We start from the raw sequence: 23,705 nt of genomic DNA, 5'->3' as shown, positions 1-23,705 counted from the left end.
GAGCCACCTGCTTCTCTCGACACGCCTACGGCGCCGACGCCGGGGTTACCGCTGAACAGGACCCTTAACACTTGCGCTTTGAAAGAAGAAAGCCGACCGTCTGCATATGCATGGATAGACATTAATATGCCGCGTTGGCGTTGATGGTGTGAACGGGGGGTTAGTAGAGAAGAGAATTGTACCGTTTGACACGGTGGTGAGCTGCGTGCTTTTTTAGTTTAATAATAACAATATATATTGCTTATTTTAGTATACCAAAGCACACGTACCGGCTTGCCGAAGCTAACAGAGATATCTTCTCGAAAACGTCGTTTGAAGGTTCGTTTGACACTCTGACCTCAGCACAGAATTTCAGGGTACTCGACTGATGAATGGCAATGCGCTAAGCTTTGCATCAGGCAACTCCTTTTAAGTCGACACCCAACAAACGTTTTCTTCCCGAAATCCACAGAGAACATTATTGGTACCACGTTCTGATATGTATTTTTCGGTAGATTCCCTTGGGCGTGAGTCTAGAGCCGTTGTTCAGTGAGTGAAGCATTTCCTTGCACGTCTCAAAAACTGCTGAGTAGAGGAATGCGCGGCTTCAAACATAGCGAAAGCCGTTCTGGTCACGACGGCCCAGCGTGCTGAGCGTGTCGTACAGCGGCCTCTTCTTCCTCGGTTAGCCTGCCGAAGCTCGCTGTGTTCTTCATTTGCCTGTGTTCTCTCGTTCACACAGTGACAGTGGAGGGAACCTGAACCGCCTTCCAAGCCCGAACGAGGACCTTCAACCAGTGCCTACCATGGAGGAGCAATCAGCAGGCAGCGTTCCTGCCTTCAGCGGCGGCGGCAGCATGAAGGCGCTGCCCGTTCGGATGCCCGTGGGCTGGCCTCGGGTGTTGATATCGGCCTGCTCGCTCATGTTCGGCGTGAGCGCGTGGGTGAGCGTGAACGGCCTGTGGGTCCAGATGCCGCTGCTCGTGCCTGCGCTGCCGGAGGGGTGGAACCTCGGTTCAGTCCTCGTCGTCGTCATTCAGATCGCCAACGTGGGACCCCTGGCCTACACACTCGCCCGAAACCACCTTGGGGTTGGTCCTTCCGCATTTGACGGCTGAGTCAGATGGCAATTATAACTTGGCACTAGGCACCTTTTGAAGGTTCGCTAGGAAGTTTCAGCATGTGGATTTTCAGCGTGTAATTGGGAAGAGGTAAACAGCTCACTGCGCTGCTGTGATTTTTCGTGGACGAGCCTTTTATGAACCAATGCCTTGCTCGAGGTTCGGAATACTGTCATCTCTCTTGTGCAGCTCAATATTACAGTGTACTCCTTGCAAACGAAAAGTGTATTTGTAACAATTTTTGCGGGTTCATTTTTGTGCACTGCGCAATGTTGACAATAGATCTACACTGTCTTTTATACATGAGTATAATTACTTGGCGTTACTAAATGCGATGTGGCGGAAATGTTTCTTTAAAATGAAAACATTAGCATTGTTGTGAAAAGCCTACGAAAGAAAGAAACCCGATATTCGCGGGGAATGCAAATTTGGCGTTCCATAGTAGTTGCACGGCATCAATGATATCGTAACATTCATGTGCGGTCAAGTTCGGAAGCATGAATTTCAAGTACTAATGACATAGCCTTGCTGGATCTGTCCCTTCCTGTCCGCCGGCTTCCATTTTATTAATGAATCGTATGTGAGCGATTCCGAGGCTAATCCAATTAAGGAATTAAAATCTTTCCCTGCTGCAACGAGGGACCTTCGGTTTAAAAAAAAAAAAACAGGCAACTGCAAGCAGGATCAGAGGCGTGAAGACCAGCTTTTTGAAGCCTAATCATTTTTCTAACTGTGCACAATGCTTGCTTCTGAATTACGTTTTGCATGTTTTTGCTGTGCAGTAATGCTCACTGCGCCTCTAAACACTTACGGTGGTGCTCGGCGCCTGTTTCTGTCTGAGCACTGATTTCTCTAATGCAACAGTCCGTCATTCACGCATCTGGACTCCGCGCGTTAACTCTTCAACCGGGATTAGATTTTAAGCGATGTTCTCTCCAGGCATTTGTGGGGATCCTTCGCTTTTACAACTCTCAACACATAGGAGTCACTGGGCGCAGTCCTGATGTTTTTTACATACTTGCACCTATCTTCTTTTAACGTCGTCATCCAATGCAACCATTTTTACGCGATAGCGTTAAGGCTTCCGTTGTTCAGAAAATATGGCGTCATCGTCGGCGTTGTGAGAGAAAAATCCCCGGAGAAGCAATCTAGGTGTGCAAGTTATATCACGTGACCTTGTGGTGCCACCAAAACCTGCTCACCGGATTGTGAGAAAACTGACCACTTTGGCAGATGGCAGTTAAATTCGCGATTTGTCGCGAGAAGTTGCCGAGGACCTGGGTCGCACAAGGCCGACCGATAGCAGCACATGCCGTTGCAGGGCAACCTCTTAACTGCTGCACAACTGCACCAGGAGTGGTTTGAGGACTCCTATGGAACTATGCATGCAAAGTCGAGAACGACCAAATTCGGCTTGTTTGGGCGTGGACCCATAAAAGCTATCATGTCTTGCCCTTAACGTGGAGCTTAAGTGTCCCCTCTAATTTTTTCTCGCCCTATTTATATCGCCCAGCGCAAAGTAGCAGGTCATGAAATCAAAGATTTAACTGTTGTCTGCCTTCTTTCGCCGATAGCCTTTCTTTGCGAACTAAGTTGATTAGGTTCTTCTGCACAGAGCTCTTTTGCATAAAATTCAGCATTCTGCATCATATGTGCCCTGACTCGGATTCCGTCTCTCCCCACAGATCCGGTGTTCGGTGCACGTGACCCTGTTTGTGGGCCTCACGGCCAGCGTGCTGTTGGTCTTCCTGTGGCGACACACGGTGGGCGGACACAGCGTGGCCTTCATTGCCCTCGCCTTTTTCCTGGCCTGCGTCGACTGCACCAGCTCAGTCCTCTACATGCCCTTCATGGCCCGCTATCCGCCGCAGTTCCTCTTCTGGTACGAGAGAGCTCGCGAACAATGCCCGTTTAGGCCGTATATATACTACTACTAGTTTGAACACTTTCCGGAAAAGGTGCCAGAACTAAACACCAGGCGCAATACGCCCGAGCAGGGGTGCCAAATTCTTTGAAAGTGGGCTAAATTGGTTGGCACAAGCCTGGCTGTACTCAGCGCATCGCGGTTTTAAGCCGTTCTGTGCATTTTCTTAGATTTCATTCTTGTCGGCTTTCTGCCGTAGAACGCTGCGGTAGCTCATTTTTTTAGGCTTTGTCCACTTTTCGAAGTGACACTGAACATAATAGCGGAATTTGGTGAAAGATAAAAAGCTCATACAAAATTGTGCTTAACAACTTCGAGCGCTAAAAGAGACACCTGTGCTGTGTGTCCTACGAAAAAAAAAACAAAACATAAAGGGTAGAGTCATACTATGTATTGACAGGGTGGAATTCAACTCAGTTCAATTTCGTTTATTTCACCGTATACATGGTTGGAAGTCTTGGGAAAAAAGCTCCTCGAGGCAGCTTGGCTGGGCGCTAGAGACCACAGCAAGGCAGGGCAGCGTAAGAATGCAAACATCAGGGGAAAAAAATTTAACAGCGAAACTGGCATGTTCATACATTAGGACACGCAATACATAGCAAGTAGCAAAACAAATAATTAGTATTGGTACAATGTATTCAAAAAAGCTTATACATGATTAATTAAAAAGGAACAACAACATAAAGCACAAAAAAGTCAACATTTATATGTAAACAACATTTGAGGCACTGTTTAAATCTTTATTTCATAGAGTTAATAAATTGCCGCCTTAACTGGTTTTTCGTAGGCTTAGTCTGAAATATGTACGTGTTTAGAACTGAAGGAAGATTTTGTTTTAGTGACTGATGTTTATAATTAGTTGCAAAGCGCGGAATGTACCATTTATTAGTGCTTGTTGTAGAAGCCACATGTTCGTGGCCTGTAGTGATGCGGTTGCAATTAGAAAGTCATGAATGGGCTGCTCGAAGAATAAAACGTACGTAGAATTCTAAAGTCGTACGAAGATGTCACGGGGATTATCTTAAAGGTTGCAAATAAGTGACTAGTGTGCGAGAGGTAAGGCTGATTTCCGATGTGCCGGATCATTATTTTTTGGACTGTCAAAATTTTATGCTTGTTAATACTTGTGGTTACTTTACTTAAGCTGCGTAAACTTACTTTACGTAAGTAGAGCGCTAAACATGCGCATATATATGCTTTATCGACATGCGGGTTCGAAGCTTAAAGAGACATTGAAGCCAAAGAAAAGATGGCCTGTATAGACAGGTTACTGCGCTCTAATAACAGCGAGATCACTCTCGCTGAAGGAAGTTTTGCAAGCTAGAAAATACGAAGGAGCGAAATGTAATGGTGCTGCCATTACCGGCCGATTTCGCAAGTAAAGTGCGGGCGCGGATCCAAGAGGCTGCGCTGAAGATCTATTCAGTTCAAAACGGTGGTGCCCCTTCTTTTTTGTTTAGGACGTTACGAGCATTAACCGACTAATGGGAATATTTTTATATTCATGTTCTCAGAGATCAGTCCGCCTTTTGCTGCCGGAGAAACGTGAAGGTAGTCAGGAGGAGCCAGAAGAGCGAATTTCACTGGGAACAATAATTGGATGAAGTTAACATTAAGTCTGTTTAAGTCGTAGCAAAGCTGACAGTGGTAGGAGTTACAGCCTTCTCAGTACCGAATGAGTCCTGTTAGCAATGTGTAAAAACTTTTTTTTGCATATGAAATCAACACTGTGGTTTTGAAGCGCGCTGTGGTGGCGGACTTCGGATGATTCTGGGGTACTAAGGCTTCAAAAGAGCTCTTTCTCAGGGCTCTTAGTTGTGCACATTTACTAGATTCTGTAGCTCAAAGAGACAGAATTATTTTCTCTGTATTTTATGCGCATGCTGCTGTATATGTTTCCTTGCTGTCGCTAGAATGCAGTGGAATATTAGCGCTATTCTAGTTCTTTTTTCATGCATTTGTCTTTCTGCGATACAGCACCTCGTCGACATGGGGATTTTGATTGCTGTGCGCCAAAATATAAGCACGTCGGTGAATTTCACATTTTGCTCCAGTTTTCGTGATAGTTCTTTACACAGACGCCTATTCGGACAGCATTTCGGCCGAGTCATGAGCTTTGAGATGTTCTCTTGTAATGAGGCTGGCTTCCTACCAGGTACATGATCGGGGAAGGCCTGAGCGGCCTCGTACCAGCTGCCCTGGCGCTGGCGCAGGGAGTGGGCACAAGCGGCGGCGACAACTCGACAACCAATAGCAACGCCACAGAAGAGGCCGTCGAAGCTGCTCCACGCGGTCCCCGGTTCAGCGTGGAGGTGTTCCTGTCCATGCTGTGCGTCATCGTGGCTCTCAGCTGGATCGCTTTCTCCGCCCTCGCCCACTGGCCAGTGGCCACCTCCTACCAGGTGCGCGTTTCTCGTGAACCTAAATCACGAAAGCAGGGGGCGTTAAAGCTATCGCCTGCTGCTTCATATTCAGGCCGAGGAAAAAGGCCCCGGAGTTTTGGGGGGACTGTGTAAGTCTGCATACAGTACAAGAACTGCTCTTCGCAGTGTTTATTTAAGAGAATGTGACTGAGAGATAGTGCCATTTGTTTTGAGGAACTGCTGGGCAGTCGCCCTTGCAGTATGGGCGTGGCAAGTAGTCGACGCGGAAAGCAGCCTGTGGTTCTTTTATGTTGTACGCCTCGAATGCATCTTGTATAGGGGTATCTACTAAAGGACTTCTTTTTTTACGGACTGAATTTTCACAACTATCCTACCAGACAGTACTCACCGGACTTAAATACGCTGCAGTGTGAAAGGGGTATCTACGCATCACTGACCTATTTGTCAAAACAAAATATAGGTTTGGTTCAGATTAGCAATTCTCTATATTCACATACCCTTCTTTAATTCGTTTAAAGCTTTGTGACAGTATATACCGGCATCGACACACCGTACTGTTTCCCTAAAGGGGCAACTCAATACTACTGGCGGTACTTCAGGCGCAAAAATGCGTACCCATCTACGTATGCCAGCTAATGTCGTCGTGGGCGGTTTCCCTTACCAAGGTGAACTCCGTTCGTAATCAAAAAGACTGATATTACTGCCAGATGCCACTTTTTTGTGTAGACACAATTCTCATGCATTACACTGATGGCTGCAAAGAGGATTTCAGCCAGGAAAATGGCGTCAGCGTGGTAGTATGTCGTAACCAGAAACTCACGCGTTCACTTCCTCGTGAACGAGTGACAGGCTTATTGCGGTAAGCTGGAGAGAAGACGCCCGCGAACGTGCACCATTTATGATCACTTCCGCGCTGGCTGGCCCTTGTGTGCGCTTGGGGGGAGCTTTGATGTGCATCTATGTGTGTGGAGGGGCAGGGGGCGGTTTCGAAGTGGCGGCCTCCAGCCATTGCTGCTGCATCGCATGGGTGGAGGCCGGATAGGCTGGCGAGATTTTCTCGCTTCCCGCCCTGACTCCACTCGGTCGGTACGACTCAGCATCAAGGAAAGATCTTCGCAGGTCCCGGACAGAAGAGCCAAGAAGGGTCAACAGTACGGCGCCGCCGAGAACGGCGGCTACGTGCCTGACGAACAGCACGTGGGAGTGCCAGCCAAGAGCGACGATGGAGGTGCCGGCCAGGGCTTTCATGACGGCGCCTCGGGAGAGGAGTCGTCGCTGAGCGGTCGCTGGCAGGGCCGCCGCCTCCAGCGGTGGCAGTGGTGGCTTGCTCTCACCTTTCAGGCAATCATCGCTTGCCTCGGAAACGGTGTCCTGCTCGCCGTACAGGTACGCAAACAAAACCACCCCGCTTCATCGGACTAGGCCTACCTGCCCACCCTAAAGGTTAATCGCAGATCGCGAGCTTCCAGAGGTGGTGAATCCGTCTGGAGCACTGCGTTTCAGGTCCTTGAAATCCTTGAACATTGCAAGATAGTGAAAGTTATGTAGGTTACACCTGCATTGTTCTCACTCCGGTCTTATAAAAGCTTTCATATTAAATTCTTTGTCAATCTGATGGTGCGTCCGGTAAAGGGGGTAGCGGCATCGAGGGCACGCGGGATTCTCCTTGCATTCTTCACGTGACCAATTGCTCCGTGTACGTCTCGTAGGCCCAATTAAATATATATCTGCTACCGCTGCCGTGTCAGGTGGAGAGTTCTCCTGTATCTTTTCCCTTATCATTAAAAAAAAGAATTAGTTGTGACATAAAAAAAGAGAAGACCGCATGACAGAAAGTCCCTGCTCTCTTCTGCAGACCTACTCGAGCCTTCCCTACGGCCAGGTTGCCTACCACCTGGCCACTAACCTGGCCGTGATTGCGAACCCGGTGTCGTGCGCCGTGGCTGCCGTGATTCCTCTGAGCAACCTCGCTGGCCTGGGGCTGCTCACCGCTGGCGGACTGGGCTGCGCGGCGTACATCCTGGTGCTGGCGCTGCAGAGCCCGCACCCGGTTCTCGTGGGAACCGTGGCCGGGGCAGCCATCATGGTGCGTACCCTGAGAAATACGTCTGAAATGGGCAGTGGTGTCGTCTCCCGTGCGCGGAGATGATCTTGCCGCTGGAACAAACAAACAAAAATTTGAAAACCTTTTTGTGGGCGTCGCAAATCTCGTTGTTTTAGAGTCGCCCATACAATACTACTGGAACAGTGCAGTTGAGCTTTAGAGTCATCCGCACACCTATCTGGAGCGCGCGAGCGTCGCACCGGGGAGTACACTTTCGTCAGCTGCGTGTGGCCTAGGCATCGAATATGCACATTCCCATTGATTGCGTTTAACTTTTGAGGTCATTAAAAGATATATCTGGGCCACCAATCGTGAGTGACTGTCAATGTTTGACATCAGAGCGCGCAGTGCGAACGCTATAGACAGGTCTGAGGAAGGCTACATCCGCAGTTATCTGTACAGGTGACTATTTTAGGCGTCCAGTGCTCATGGAAGCATTCAGCGAAATTTCAGCCTTACTATCGCGGAGTTTTGTTGCGCTTCACCGAAACGCAGTGTTCCAGCGATCATCGTGCAAATGAGTGGCAATTTCGCTGACCGCAGCTGTGAACGGTAATCGGCGTCGTCCTCAGAACTGTAAGGCTGGCCAGCTTCAGCATGAGTTAAGGTGCGTTTGGAGTAAAGCAGTGCTGATCGTTAAACTCTGTACATGCCGAACTGTGAAATGTTGCAGCGCAAAAGTAGGAGGACAAGCAGAGCAGGACAGCAACGCTTTAAACTGCTGACGTTTTAGTTAAATAAGCTGCAGGTGACTTCCGCTGAGATGCAAAAGCAGCCCTAAAAGCCACAGCTTACTTCGATATGCAAGATAATGAAGCTATAATAAGTCACAAAGGCGTTTCGTTCCCTGCCAAGAAGGAGTTACCTACGATTTTTCATTGCCGACTGATCATTTTTACATCGAATAAACGGGCCGGTGTCCTAATTACCAGCAGAGGGTGCACGCCTGCTCCGTCAACGTGCACCGCTTCAAGTAATCTTGTTCTGTATTCGGGTGCACTGCGTCTTTAGACGGAGCTGGAACAGTGTAAGAAAACTACAAGCGCTCGACTGCGATAGTTGCAATCTTCGCGATCCTTAAGCAGCGCGTGAAGTTTTACTGCGGCCGGTTCACACCTTCGTCCACTTCGACGAGCCATGGGCTCGTCATAGCCGGCTGAAATTTCTGGCTCATTACTACTACAGCTCGTCGTGCCTTTTTTTGCACTCTGTGTCCGGTTTATGACGAGTAGGGCTCGTCCAAAGCATTTTCGTGGTTGGCGGGCAGATCGCGTACTAAAACACAATTTTGGGGCAATGTTCGAAGAAAAAAGAGTGTCGTTTAAAGATTAGGGGTATTTTTCCCGATTCTGCAGCTTCGATGTAGCTCCGCGCCACACTGATTGGTCAGCCTGCAGTGAGGTCATTCCACGCTCAATTCACCACAACAGGTGACGGCAACGCACTACGCTGAGTGGTTCGAACGCTGTGACCACACGCGCAGTAGACGACTAATAAATACCGAGAAATACAAAATCCAATACTGAAAACTGATGTTTCTGAATACCTCGTTACGGAGCCGTAACCATCTTGCGAGTTTCTTTTCTTTTTTGCAATCTTAAAACCGTCCGCATTTGCCACTTATTCTAGCCAAATTTGTCGCTGAAGTCTCAGTTGGCAAGGCGGACGTACCCGTGGTTGACGAGCCGTGCGAACTTTTCATTTTGCTTTGTTACCCAATGGCCGGTAACCGGCGCAAGGCAGTGCCAGATACTTGCTATCTTTGTAAACTCCGCTTACAATAAGTGCATGCTTAATGATTATAATGTACAGTAAGCTGTGAAACTATGCAAGCATCTGTACTTTTGCTTACGAGTGCATGTGAGAGATTAATTTCTTGTTGAGTGCCTGAAAAAATGACATACTACTCGCGTGAGTGGCAGCTTACTTTATTTCTGTTTTCAGCGGCTAATGCTGAATAGGCAAACATCAGTAAACATGTGAATGAGCTTTATCATGCTAAGTCTTCAGCCGCTGTCATTAAAATGAATATGCAAGAATCCGTGCGTACGGCCGTCATTCCTGCGTAGATGTGTGCTTGTAGGCGGTCACTCGAGCATGCGCTTATGAGAGCATTGTTTTGGAATCGCATAAGTGGGATGAAGAAAATCAAAACTTAATGTTCAGCTTAATGTTCAGATTAATGTAAGGACTTAATGTTCACCTCCTTTTACCTGCATTTTGCTCCTTTGTTTTGTTATTTTGAAGTTCAGTACGCGTTCGGGAGGGAGCGTTGTTATTAGGGTTGGTGCTTTCCGAAATCGGTGAGACGCGGGGAGCATTTCAGGCTATCATAAGAAGACGCACACAACGAGACTGGTGCTAGTTTCATTCTGTATCTAGTCATCGTTTCAAATGCGCATTCCATTTGTGTGATTTTTGTGCAACTCGGATTGATATTGTCGTTTTTAATATCGTTGTACTTTTCCTTTTCCTGTTTTAGCTCTTTGGTCTTAGTGTGCGGGCACAGAATTTATGTGTAATTTATCGGTTACGGTCTTGCAAGAATGGAGGTCACGAGGATGGAGAGAGCGCTTTCTTAAGCAGCGATAAGTTTTGTTTAGGAGAAAGCATTTTCCCAAAACATTTCCTGGACAATTATGAGGCGGTCCCACGCAGAGCGGCGCGTAATATATAGGCTAATGTTTGTTGGCGACCCCGTCAAAACGTTCCAGCGCATGTGCGGCATACGAAATATCTCGGGAGAGTTGACAGTCTGGCATTGTAGGACGCTTGCGACGCGAACACAAGTAAGTTTTTGCTTTTGCTTACTTTTGCTGGCCAGAAATTTTTTTATTCATTTTTGGGAACTTAGAGCTAAAAACTGGAATAACTTCCCACGCTGCTGTAACCAAATTCATCACATTAATTCATCACATTCATCACATCTAGCTCACTATTGACTTCGAGATCGCTGAGTGAAAGTCGACGGAGGTGTGATCTAGCCTCGGAGATCTGCGTGCAGGGCATTCGTATCGCGGTTACCTTGAGGGAAGGGTGGCTGCTGCCGAAGCCTCTAACTGTTTAACTTTATTGGGTTTTTCTAGCCGGCTTCATCAGAACACAGTAATCGATCAACATCGGTCAACTTGAATTTGCCCGTAATGTCCCTTCTCCAACTGGCTCCGGCTTACTGTTACGGCACCGGGCATTGGGCTGTATTTTTCAGATCAGTAAATAAAAAAATATGAAGTGTACTTAAGACTGCTTATGGTCTGTGTTTGTTTACGTGCTCAAGACAGCTCACCTGCGTGGCATAGCAATGAGCGGCAGTAAGTTAGGTGGGCGGATGAGATCAGTTTGTTGGGATATGGTGGCCGCAGCTGGCAAAGGACAGGATTAATTGGAGAGACACGGGACAAGCCTTTGCCCTGCAGTGGGAGTAGTCAGGCTGCTGCTGCTGCTGCTGATGATGATGATGTGCTCTGAAGGCGATGGTATGAACGTCTCATCGTGAATTTTTATCTCGCTGGTTGGAATCCCTGTCATCAGCTTGCCTCCAATTTGACTAGCAGATGTATGCTATGTGCAACTATGAGAAATCGTATGACACAACCCGGAACGCTCTACGACGATCGGTTGTAATCCTTGTTGCGAGCTAGCCTGCAACTTGAGAAACGTATGTTGTATAAGGTGGTTTTTGAGGAAAGGAAATGGCGCAGTATCTGTCTCACATATCTCGGCGGACACCTGAACCGCGCCGTAAGGGAAGGGAGGGAGGAAGGTAGAAGTGAAAGAAGAGAGAAAGAGGTGCCGTAGTGGAGGTCTCAGGAATAATTTCGACCACCTGGGGATCTTTGACGTGCACTGACATCGCACAGTACACGGGCGCCTTTTGCGTTTCGTCTCCATCGAAACGCGGCCGCCGCGGTCGGCTTCGAACCCGGGTACTCCGGCTCGGCAGACGAGCGCCTTCGGATGAGAAATATATGACACCACCCGGAACGCTGTACGACGAAAGGTTCCATCACAATTTTAAGGCGGACGCCTTTCTTCGCTCATTAGTGGCGTGGATGGAAGTTGTAGACGAAAGTTGTCAGCGCGAACTGTGAACCATAAGTTGTATGGTAATTAACATAAAATGGAAGAGTTGATTAAGCAAAGTATATGGAATGGAAGAAAAATTAAATGAAATGAGAAATGAAAACCAACAAAAATAAGAAACAGACAAAAATTTTAAGAAATAAATAAACAATAATAAAGAACAGTCATGTGAAAATAAATAACGAAAGTAAAATAAAAGAATAAAAATGAAAGGGAGAAAGAGAGGAAAGGGAAAGGCTTTCTCATTTCCGCTGTTAACATGAGTGCAATCCTGTAATTTTGATATGAAAATTGGTTTTCGGGGAAAGGAAATAGTCAGTAACTGCCTGACATCTGGTGGACACCTCAACCGCGCCTTAAGGAGAGAGGCATACAGTCAAAATGAAAATTGGTCTTCTGGGAAAGGAAATGGGGCAGCATCTCTCTCGCATATATCGGTGGACACCTGAAGCGCGCCGTCAAAGAAGGGATGAAGAAGGGACTGAGAGAAGAAAGGAAGGATGGATGGATGGAAACAACTTTATTACGCACACACACAAAAAAAATCTTCCAGGGTGGTCCCCTACTGGTCCAGGAGTCCACGGGCTAGTGCTTCACGTAAAGCCCGATCCACTAGCCATTTCTGGCCGGCGGGCTGAGCGGCCCGTGAAGCAGCCTCCCAGGAAGAATGAGTGGGATTGGGGATGGGGGATACTGCTTTTGGGGAAGGACATTCCCAAAGGTAGTGGAAAAGCGTGGATTTGGGCACGCCACAGGTGTTACAATCAGGAGGAAATGTGGGATAAAAGCATGAGAGGCGGTGGGGTGAAATAAAGCAGCCTGTCTGTAATTGCCGCCATGTGGCGCTGGATAAGGGCGACAAGGTACTGTGGGGTGGTGGCAGTGTCATGCGGCTGAATTTGTAAAATGTGGTAATTTGGTGATATGTAGAGAGGACCGAAGGGGCTTCTTGCGCAGGGTTGGGTGCCTGATTCTCCGGGGGGGGGAGGAGAGTTCTCGGGCCAGCGCATAAACGCGCTCATTACCGGGGATCGAGGCATGCCCAGGGACCCACGACAGAGTAACCGTTCGGTCGAGAGAGGTGGCCGTGGTAAGAATACGGTGTGTTGCCGGAGTCGCCACGCCCTTTAGGTAGTGGCGGTACGCGGCCTGTGAATCTGTGCAAATTTCGGTTATGTTTTTGTCAAGGATGGAGTGGGCCAGAGCAAGTGCGATGGCGGCTCCTTCCGCCTCTGCAGGCGAATTACTTCGAATAGTGGCGGCAGCCCCCACTGTGCCGTCTTCATAGGCTGCGACTGCCGTGAAATATCCAGGTTTAGAATTTTGTGCCGCGTCGACATAAAGGATATCGGAGCGGTTGCTGTATGTTTTCGTGTAATAGCTCGCTCGTGCCTGCCGCCTACCGTGATGGAGACTAGCACCCATATTGCGCGGTAGGGGCTTCTGATATATGTGATCCTGCGTGCGCAGAGAAATCATGTAAGGTGTAGGACTTGTTGGGGTGGGAATTGGTGGATTTAGACGTAGCTGTCGCAGTAGGCATTGTCTTGTTTCCGTGCGACTCAGGCGGACTAATTGGTTGGTGCGTTGAGCCTCTATTAATTCGATCACTGTATTGTGAGTACCAGTGGCCAGGAGACGTTTCGTGCTAACCGTCCGTGGAAGACGTAAGGCAGAGGTGACAGCCGTGCGTATTAGGATGTCTGCCTGTTGTCTTTGCCGCTGAGTGAGTATGTGGTATGGAAGGTGGTATGTAATGCGGCTAATGATTAGTGCATTTGTCATATTGAGGGTCTCGCGTTCAGACAGCCCATGATTGCGTGCTGCCACCCGCCTGATAAGTGCAGCGACCTGTTTGGCCTGTCTCTGCAAGAGCTGAAGGGTGGCGGTTGCATCGAGTGTGTTGTTAATTAGGAGGCCGAGAATGTTCACCTGAGGCACAATGGGCACTGGATTCCCGTACATGTGCAGTTCAATCGGGGGGTCACTGGGGAGGGGTTTCAGCTGCAGGAGTTCCGATTTATTTGGAGAGCAACGGAGGCCTGTGTTTGCTAAATGAGTGGTGGTGATGTCTATGGCAGATTGCAGGATATCCTGGGCTGTTCCAAGGGATCCTCCCGTTGTTCAGAGGGTTATATCATCTGCGTATATGGCTGTGTGGAGCCCTGGGACAGCAGCAAGGGCCTTTGCCAGTGGCGCTAGGGCAATGTTAAAGAGTAAAGGTGATAGAACCGCCCCTTGTGGGGTTCCCCGGTTAGGCAGGGGGAAAGGCTGGAGGCAATATCCCCAAGGTGGAGGTCTGCCGTGCGCCGCTGAAGGAAGGCCCAAATATATTGCCATATGCGGGTGCCACACCCCGTGGTGGCTAATGTCGTGAGGATATGGTCATGGCTTATTTGTCGAAAGCCTTATGGATATCCAGGGCCAGTATGGCACGCGTAGAGGCTGTACGACGCTTAGTGCAAAAGAGGGACTCTTTAAGCGCGAGAAGTACGTCTTGCGCCGAGATATTTGGGCGGAAGCGGAATTGAACGTTTGAGAGAAAGCCTGTTGTTTCTAGGAATGGTTGCAGGCGATTGAGAATGACATGCTCGAAGAGCTTGCCGACACAGCTCGTTAAGGAGATGAGGCGCAAATTTTGAAGATTGAGGGCTTTGCCCGGTTTGGGTATAAATCGCATGCTGGCATGGGTCCAGGCTGATGGGAGCGTCCCAGCTTGCCAGTGGTTATTAAAGAGCTCCGTGAGTTCCTGGAGGGAGACATCGTCCAAATTGAGTAGTGCCTTATACGTTATGCCATCCGGCCCCGGCGCCGTAGAGCGGCGAATACTAAAGAGTGCTCGGCGGACTTCGTTTAAGGTGATGTCGGCATCAAGTTCTGGGTTAGGTGGAGGTAGATTGGGTGGATCTGCCGACTGAAGAGATGTGGGTATATAAGTGTCCCGTAGTTGGCCAATTACGTCGGTGTCCTTTTGGAGCTCTAGTTGTATTAGACGTTGTGTGTTTACTTGTGTCTGAGATTTAGTGGTTGTTGGATCCAAGAGAGCGCGTAGGAGGGACCACGTGCGTTTAGTGCTTAATGTACCCTTGAGGTCGTTACAAAAGGTTGACCAGTTTGCGCGGGCTAGCGTGTTCGCGTATTCTTCTGCCTCGCGAGTGAGAGCGGCTATGCGGAGTCTCAATTTACGATTGTGTCGCTGGTGACGCCAGCGCTTGAGAAGTCCCTGTCGGGCCTGCCATAGATGAGCCAGATGCGGATCAACCTGCGGTGCCTTAGGGGTATTTTTAATGCTTTTGCTGTTTGCCTGGATGGCCTTCACCAGACGGTCTGTCCAGTCAGTGACAGTACGGGGTTCTGTCGAATCAGTTGCCAAATATGAGCGCAATTTATCCCAGTCAGTGAGAAGCTGAGAACGAGGGTTGAAAATGTTGGAATCATAAGATATAATAGTGGAGACTGGAAAGTGGTCACTTCCAAGGCTATCCTGGAGCACCGTGTGAGATTTAACGATTATGTTCGGTGTGGCCCATGTGAGATCGGGTGTGGTGGGTGCCCTCCTGAATAATTTCGACCACCTGGAGATCTTTAACGCGCACTGACATATCGCACGGTACATGGGCGCCTCTTGCGTTTCGTCTCCACAGAGTCCGGGAAGGGTCACTAACACTGGTGGTCGGAATTCTGGAGCCCTTCACTTCGGCGTCTCTCATAGCCTGAGTCGCGTTAGAACGTTAAACCTCATAAAACAACCATATGCAGTACATCTGGTAAGGCTATTTTATAGCTGGATAAATACAACCATGTGCGTTCAAATGATGCATCCTCGCTGCCTAGCGCATTGCGCCAACATGAATGTAGTGTTGCGAATTTCTTTCAAGTATGTCCTTTGTATGGAGAGTGGGAAGGCTCAAAATTCAAGGTGCATAAGGTTGGCTCTGTTGGTTTATGGGGTTTAGCGTCCTAAATTGACTCAGGCTACGAGGGACGCCGTAGTGAAGGGCTCCAGAAATAGCGGCCATCTGGGGTCCTTTAACGAGCACTGACATCGCGCATGGATGGACGGAAAACTTTATTATGCAAGCGAATTTAGGCCGTTCAAGGTCTCAGGGCCAGTGCATAGCCCTTACATTATTCGCATGTGTCCAGGCTACTTAAGGCCATGGCACTGGCACCCCGGTTCACACAGCGAAGTTGCGTGTCTGGGTCCTCCGACGAAAGGAGGGCCTCCCATTCCTCCCATGTACCGATAGCGGGCTGTCACATCGGGGAGGATCGGCAGGGCAGCCGGATGATGCGGTCCAGGGTAGCGTGCGATTCTACGCAGAGTGCAATCTGTGGAAACGGGGCGGAAGTAGAAGAGAACCTGAGGGGTAGAAAGAGTTCGGGCCTGGAGTCGCCTTCATAGGGTTTCTTTGGAGTGGGATAGGCGGGGGTGGCGAGGGGGTAGAGTCGACGGGCAAGGCGTGCTTGTTGTGTGGTGGTGGTGAAAATATTTTAATGAAATAGTTTAGGAGGTTGTAGCTTTGGTTGGAGCTGTTAGTGCGGAACCCCATTGGCGTACACTCTTAGAAAAAAGGGGCGAATAGGGGGCGAGAGGTTAGTCTTTTTGGGGACTAACTGACCTGCCACTGGCAATCGTCATTTTCGGGACTAACTGCAAAGGGTGTAACTGTTGGTCCCCTTGGAAAGGGTGCAACCGTTAGTCCCCGGGAGCAGACATTTAATGAAAAAATGCAAACGACGCGTGATTTCCAGCCTAATTTATAGCGGGATAGTTTCCGACAGAACTTCACACATATAACAACGATAAAGGAAACAGAAATAAACATACATGAAAACACCAGGATTCGAACCGACAACCTTTGGATTATGAGCCGAGCGCGGATATGACTACGCCACCACAGAGGACAGTCCACGGTGGAAAATAAAAGCCTTGTATGCGAAACACACACACGGTCTGTCTATACCGCTCAAATTGTTATCACAGTGTGGTGGTGTTAGTGTCATATGCTTTTGAAGAAACCTGCCGTAAGCTTTAATGCGCACGCACAACATTCTAAATCACGTTTTGGCCAAAAAAGAAGTGCTGAACTGTGTATACATTACGGCCGGTACTTCACAACCACAACAGTGGTTTTCTTTTTGTTTCTTTTTTTGCGTATAAGGTGGTCCTCTTCCTTGCAATTGGCAGCTGCACATTACAGCCTGTTGAAAACAAAGGTAGAAGGCGATGGTTCACTTCGTTTTTTGTTACCGGCGGAGAGCGGTGACAGGGAATTGACTGCTAAGTGTCGCCGATACTTACACAGCATCACATAAGCTCGTAAACAACGGCAACGGTATGAAACTACGTGTACTTGCTCAACCCTAACTTTTACAACTCACATTTGACACGTATTGAAGTTCGTAGTAATTGTTTATGCACTTGCACAGCTCCCAGCCGTTTCGGTGGCACGAAGCCTATTTCTCACGGAAAAGGGTATCCGCCTCGTCACAGGCAGCGGCAGTGCCCTCACTGGCCTTAGACGACATCCATGCGCTTCAAAAATCGAGTACTATTGCAGTCAGGGTCTTCTCGCGCAATTTTCGCGTGCTGCTGTGCTGCGATTCGCCTCCCGTTAGTCTCTTTCTCGGCAGTTAGTCCGTTGAGTTTGCGCACGGCGCGCATTTTTGGCAATGAGTGTGTCGTGTGCAAATTTAGGGACTAAAGAGCCCTTTTTAGGACTAAAGTTGTCTTTACTCCCCCCTGGGCCGGTTTTTTTCTGAGAGTGTAGGCTGCTGTCCGGGCTCTTTTCATGAGTTGCTTTTGACTTTTTTCATCCGAGCTGGTCAGAACTGCCTCCCACCCCTGCTGCGTTGGCCGTTTATTAGCAGTGATCGCCTGATTTCATTGGCAGGCCCGTACCATATGGTACAGGTCCGCCTTCTCCCCGCAAAATTTGCATTTTGTGTCAAATGACTCCGCGTCTGTGGCATGTAGTCTTCGTGGGTTGTTGTAAGTGTTGGTCTGTAGCTTTCGGAGGTGTTGTTCTCCCCCTTTATCTAGTGTCTTAGCCGGTGGAGGGTAGACCCGACGGGATAATCTTAAGCTGAAGTATATCATTGTAAGTTAGTAGTGGGGTAGGAGGTTCCACGGCATCCGCACTGGGTGCGCGGGGGAGAAATGCTCGGGCTGAGGCATGTGCGCTCTTTTTCCCTGGGATGCCCTGGTGACCTGGTACACATATTAATTGTTTGTGTGTGTTGGTAGCGCCGGGTGTAGCTATCTTGCAGAATTTTAGCTGCTAGTGGTGCGACCCTGCCCCTGAGGTAATTGCGACACGCTGTCTGTTAATCTGTGAGAATGTATTCTGAGCTAGTGTGTGTTGCAGCTAGTGCAATCGCCACTTCTTCCGCAGCCAGTATGTCCTGGCTAGCGAGTACTACTCCGTCCACTGTTTTATTTTGGTGCACTACCGCGACGGCCGTCATTGCCTGCTCGGGACCCGAAGCATCGACATAGAACACGCCCTTGCGCCCGCCGTAGTGCCTTTTCATGGCTTCGGCTCGTGCTTGTCGTCTTGACTGGTGAAAATCGGGGTGCATATTTATGGGTAGCGGAGCTGTCTTGAGTTGTCCTCTCCATGAGGCTGGGATGTCGGTTCTGGTGTCTAGCTGTCGGGGGCAATTGATGTTTAAATCACTCAGGACTTGTCGGCCAGTCCGAGTTGTGGAGAGCCGTACCACCTGTGCAGTAAGGTGTGACTCTATCAGCTCATCTATCGTGTTGTGCACACCCAGTCGCAATAGCCGGTTCGTCGATGTCGCAAGAGGGAGTTATGAGAACATGTGCCCGCACTCTCAAGAAATCCCGGCTGTTGTCGCCATTTGCCAGGCAAATAAGTCCTCGGGCTATGTTATCGGCGGCCTCATTTCCGCGATTGCCAGAGTGAGCCAGTATCCACACGAGCTCAATACACCTATCGGAATTCAGGGTGCACATTGTCAATACCTGCCACGCGGGGGGATAGACGAATCCGCGGGTGAAGTTCCACCTTGAAAACTACTAATCCCGCCGAGCCGCGCGAGCCAAAGCTAGCTCCATAAAGAATATGACACATCAGAGGATGTGTACTGGGTAGACGCCGAGTGTGGTCCAGACCGTTCAGTAGCTGTGGCTTACCATCCAGCAGCCCCCCCCCCCCCCCCACTACCACTTAGCCACTTCATAGACCCTCCCTGTACTCCGGATGAAGCAGAGGAAGCAGCTATAGCAAAAGCCATCGTCCAAAGTAGTGCGGCTGGCATCGCACAGTACACGGGCGTCTAGAATTAAAAAAAAAATTTGGTAAATTGGTTTTTGAGGAAATAAAATAGCACAGTATCTGGCTCACATATCTCGGCGGACACCTGAACCGCGCCGCAAGGGAAAGGAGGAAGGTGGGAGTGAAAGAAAAAAGAGGTGCCATACTGGAGGTCTCCTGAATAATTTCGACCACCTGGGGATCCTTAACCTGCACTGACACCACACAGAACACGGGCGCATTTTGCGTTTCGCCTCCATCGAAATTCGACCGCCGTGGTCGGGTTCGAACCCGGGTGCTCCGGCTCGGTAGGCGAGCACCTTAACCACTGAGCCTCCGCGGTGGGTCTAGAATTTCGCCTCCATCGATATTCTACCGAAGCGGCCGGGATCGAAATCGCTTCTTTCGGGTCAGGAGCCGAGCACCTTAACCACTGAGCCACCGTGGTGGCTCAATGTGCATATGACGTCGGTTAGAATCCCTGTCGCTAGCTAGCCTCCAACTGGACTAGTAGGCTATATAAAATGAGAACTTTTATGACTCATCTGGAACGCTGTATGACGGACGATCCTTACAGTATTGGTAAGATTGTAGTCGGGATAACTGGCACAACATACGACGTGCGACAAGGGTACGACGCAGTAATTAGATTTAGCAAAGCAAAGCGCAGTCGTGCTAGCGTAGACGTTCATTGCTCCGCGTTCAGTGGCCGCACTCAGCTTTGACACCTCTCCCACACCATCTACGCGACTTCGCCTGTAAACTTAGTTGGGCGATGTCAGTGCAGGTTAAATAATTTCCGCTTTCCATTACGGCACCTCTCGCTTCCTTTGTTTTAGTCCCTCTTTTATCCCTTCCCTTACGGTGAGGTTCAGGTGTCCACTGAGATATGTGAGACAGATATTAAGGCGAAAGCCTTTAATGTCTCATCGTTGTAAGCAGCAGTTGTCGACAGAAATGTCACGCTTTTCAGTTGGTCGAAACGGTCGTGACGTCACAGTGCACGAATTTCAAACGGGCCAATTGTACTTTGGCTAGTAACCATGCAACCAATTGAAGGGATCATATAGTTATGCTCCAGGTAAGTGAGACTGAGCTTAGTTAATCGCTTAATTACCCAATTAGCCTAATTAACGTTTCTAGTCAGGCCATATAAATAAATAAAACCGAGTAGGAAATTGGTCGAGCTCGGGAATCGAACCCCGGTCTTCGGAGTGCGAGGCGAGCATGCTATCCACTCCGCCATGCCAGCTCGATGGTTTAGAATGAACAAAGGCGCGTCTAGTGAATACGGTGTCTTCGCTCACTGCCATCCTCCTCCCTTCCCTTCCAGCGAGGTTTAGGCGTCCATCGAGATATGAGAGACAGATACATTTCCTTTCCTCAAAAACCAATTTACCGACGAGCGAGGCGTAGAACCGAATGGGCGATGGCGTTCTATGGACACCCTGGCAGCGTTGCAAGACGCTGTCGCGTTGCACACTCAGAGCCGAAGCTTAACATCTTAACCACACATCAGTGACCGCACTTTAGGTCAAAAAAGTGCACCCCCCCCCCCTTGAATTTTGATGGGTGTCCACCGAGATATGTGAGACAGTTACTGCGTAATTTCCTTTCCTCAAATACAATTTTCATTTTCTTCATTACGGGCCATCTTTGTCTTTCTTCTTTCACTCCCACTTCCTCTCTTCCTCTACGGTGTGGTTCAGGTGTCCACCGAGATGACAGAGAATTACTGCGCCATTTCCTTTCCTCAAAAAGCGTTGTGTTCAAACGGTAAGGCATCGCGCCGGACGGGTGGTGGCGTTCCGTGGACTCCCTGGCAGCGCTACAACACGCTGTCGCGTTCCACTCCTAAAGGCGAAGCTTAAGCGCCATTAATTAGCAGTTAATTAGTATACAGACATGAATCAGTAATTAACCATTAATAAGCGATTTGTCATCACTTACTAATTAATACTCAATTACATGTGACACCACCAGTGCCACAGAAGCAGTCAAAGTGGTGCGGAAAACGCTATCGCCTCTACGCACTTTAGACAGTCAAAGTGCCCCCTGAATTTTTTGCGCCATTTCCTCTCTTAAAAACCAATTTACAGTTTTCGACGTAAAAGGCGCCGGCGTGCTATGCGAGGTCAGTGAATGTCACAGATCCTCAGGCGGTGGAAATTATTCCGCAGACCTCTCTATGGCACCTCTTCTTTCCTTTCTTCTTTCATTCCCTCCATTATCCCTTCCTACACGCCATGGTTCGGCTGTCCACCGAGATATGTGAGACAGTTACTGTGTCATTCACTTTCCTCCAAAACAAATTTTTTACCTCCTCTATGGCAGCTTTTTTTTCGTATGTTCTTTCAGTCCATCCTTTATGCATGCCCTTACGGAGCGTTTCGGATGTGCACCAAGCTTGAATTTCAAGTCGTAGGCTTGAAATTCCAGTTATATAAACTGAGGGAGTTTTAGGTTGGTTTGGTTTATTGGTGTTTAACGAGATTGGTGGAGAGCCTCAGGTTGTGGGCACAGTGCTACTGGAAAGTCGCGAAGACAATGTTGGACGTAAAGGGCGAAGAGTACACCTATACTCAACCCGCGAACGCAACTGAAGATTCAGACTTTCAGACCACCGAATATGCGTCTCATATTTTTGTTTATATCGGGCCCAAACAAAAATTGCAAATGGGGGTGTTTGCAGCCGCGGTGGCTCAGCGGTTATGGTGCTCGGCTGCTGACCCGAAAGACGCGGGTTCGATCCCGGCCGTGACGGTTGAATTTCTTTGGAGGAGAAATTCTAGAGGCCCGTGTACTGTGCGATGTCAGTGCACGTTAAAGAACCCCAGGTGGTCGAAATTTCCGGAGCCCTGCACTACGACGTCTCTCATAGCCTTAGTCGCTTTGGGACGTTAAACCCCATAAACTAAACCAAACCAAATGGGGGTGTTTAACGTGTTGAGGCGACACACACGCCGTGAGGTACACCCTAGTGCAGGACGTCAGATTAATTGAGACCACACAGGCCTCCCTAACGAGCACCGACATCGTGCAGGAAATGGGCGCTTTTGACGCTTCGCCTGCATCGAAACGCCGCCGCTGTGGCCGTGATTGAGTCCGTGTCCTTCGGCTCAGCAGCACAGTGCCCTAACCAGTGAGCCACGCGGTGGGGCGGGCCTAATCCACTAAAACTATAAACTGCAGAGGACGCTTCTGTTTTTATTGTGGTCTACGCACCTTTGCATCAACTCTCAAATTTTAGTATGGAAGTTGTTTTGCAGTCGAACCATTGGAAGCAATGTCAGTTTTAATTATGCATTGACCTCAGTGGGACATAAGCATTCTTTTTGTGCTCAAAAGGAGCGAAAAATCTGGACAAGTCAATGGAGCAAGTTAGGCTTGTTGCAGGGAGCTCTAACTCGATATTTTGTGGGTGGAGGGGGTGCGAGAAATTGGTACAGTCATGGTAGGTGCTGACTATAGAGAAATGAACGAAGCCATTTGTGCACTATATATTTGCACTACACAATGCTAGCTAGGGTGACTGCATATTCATAATGAATAGTCAGCTGCAGTATTAGGCAACAAAGGAGCACTGCCGCAATAAAATGAAATACGACAGAGTGGCGGGTACATGCTCCGCTGTTCACATTTGTCTTTATCGCCTGCGCCCCTTTGGAGTCGGGAAACGGGGCCCGATGAACGGTATGTAGTGTAGCGGGTGGCTGCTAGCACTGGACACGAGACTATTCAACTGCGGTTGTTTGTGCACACACCTTTGTCATATTCACAGTGAAGCTACGTCGTGGCTATGCGCAGGTATCTGCCTGGGTGCTGTTCGTGTCCCTGACGACGTTCGTGAAGAGCCGGCTGGCAGCGGGCATGATGGCCCACGGGGGCGCTCGCTCCCTCCTCTGGTACGGCGTGGCCACCCAGGGGGGATCGTTCGTCGGCGCACTGGTCATGTTCCTGCTCACCAACTTCACGCACGTCTTCCAGTCTGCCTGATCCACTGGGCTGCTGCAAATAGCGGCAAACCGTCTGAAATCCAGGGCTGCTGCAGCCAAGACGCCCAAGCATCCAATCTCAGTAGTCCTGGCTTTCGCTCATGCTCGTGTCGCAGGCTACTGTCACGATGCGATTTCGACTTGTCCTCTTCTCGCCTTGAGCGACATCGTGCCTCCCTTGCGTCGGCGGGCAGTGATAAGAGTCTTGTGTTCGTGATGTGTGTGCTTTTGACAACGAGGGACCTGTGCTCGTATGGACTCTCGGGCACCGACTTTTTCACTCCTACCGTTTGCTCTGCATAGCACAATGCCGCGACGTGCGGCCTTCGTTCTGCTGCGAAGAATGGTTGTGTGACACGTTTGTTAACTAATGAGGCGTGACATTTTTGAAAGCCTCCAGTTCTGCCGTGTTATCGCTCACCAAGACTTGTTTTTGCGACAGTGAGGCATCGTCGCTCTTCACATAAGTGACGATGGTGAAACAATTGCTGTGCGCTGAGGACCGGTGACTTTTAGGGGCTGTTCATTCAATTTTTAACAGCGCGACAATAAAAGGTTCAGTTCCGTTTGATGGTGATAAAAAATGTCGAATTCGGGCGGCCTGGTTTTGCACCTACTTTGTTTTCGAAGAGTTCGCATGGACAGCAGTTCTGATTGGTGGAAGTCCTTGCGTTGCTTAAGGGTGACGAGCACGTAGCTCACACTGCAGAGACCTATAAGAATCTTTCGGCCCAGTACATTGTAAGAGAACAACATTTATTGTTTCGGGTCGTTGTAGCTGCCTAGCATTAATTTCTACGGTTGGCATCTCCCTTTTAGCGCCCGTACTCCT

At 49.1% G+C, this 23,705-nt stretch overlaps 1 protein-coding gene and 1 long non-coding RNA gene across 4 annotated transcripts in view; one reads left to right on the top strand and one right to left on the bottom strand.

The window, feature by feature from the left end:
* The window catches only part of LOC149344354 (solute carrier family 52, riboflavin transporter, member 3-B-like), a 108,032-nt gene extending 84,591 nt beyond the window's left edge, over positions 1 to 23,441 (top strand). For all 3 annotated transcript variants that reach the window (XM_089546257.1, XM_089546258.1, XM_089546259.1), the window contains exons 2-7: positions 722 to 1,070; positions 2,786 to 2,982; positions 5,180 to 5,426; positions 6,528 to 6,794; positions 7,264 to 7,494; positions 22,686 to 23,441. In XM_089546257.1, the coding sequence (XP_089402383.1) occupies positions 786 to 1,070; positions 2,786 to 2,982; positions 5,180 to 5,426; positions 6,528 to 6,794; positions 7,264 to 7,494; positions 22,686 to 22,874 (1,416 nt within the window). In that variant the 5' untranslated portion in view covers positions 722 to 785 and the 3' untranslated portion in view covers positions 22,875 to 23,441. The remainder of the gene's footprint in view (positions 1 to 721; positions 1,071 to 2,785; positions 2,983 to 5,179; positions 5,427 to 6,527; positions 6,795 to 7,263; positions 7,495 to 22,685) is intronic.
* Positions 3,438 to 9,381, bottom strand: LOC149344355 (uncharacterized). The gene is made up of 3 exons (XR_016283197.1): positions 8,442 to 9,381; positions 7,315 to 7,565; positions 3,438 to 5,445 (listed from the first exon to the last, which is right to left on the bottom strand). It is a non-coding gene; the product is annotated as an uncharacterized LOC149344355 (long non-coding RNA).
* Positions 23,442 to 23,705: the final 264 nt, after the last annotated feature.

This window comes from Amblyomma mixtum, chromosome 5 (assembly GCF_055824585.1).
Source record: "Amblyomma mixtum isolate Tamu chromosome 5, ASM5582458v1, whole genome shotgun sequence".
NCBI classification, from domain to species: Eukaryota; Metazoa; Arthropoda; class Arachnida; order Ixodida; family Ixodidae; genus Amblyomma; species Amblyomma mixtum.
This window is presented reverse-complemented; position numbering and strand designations above follow the sequence as displayed.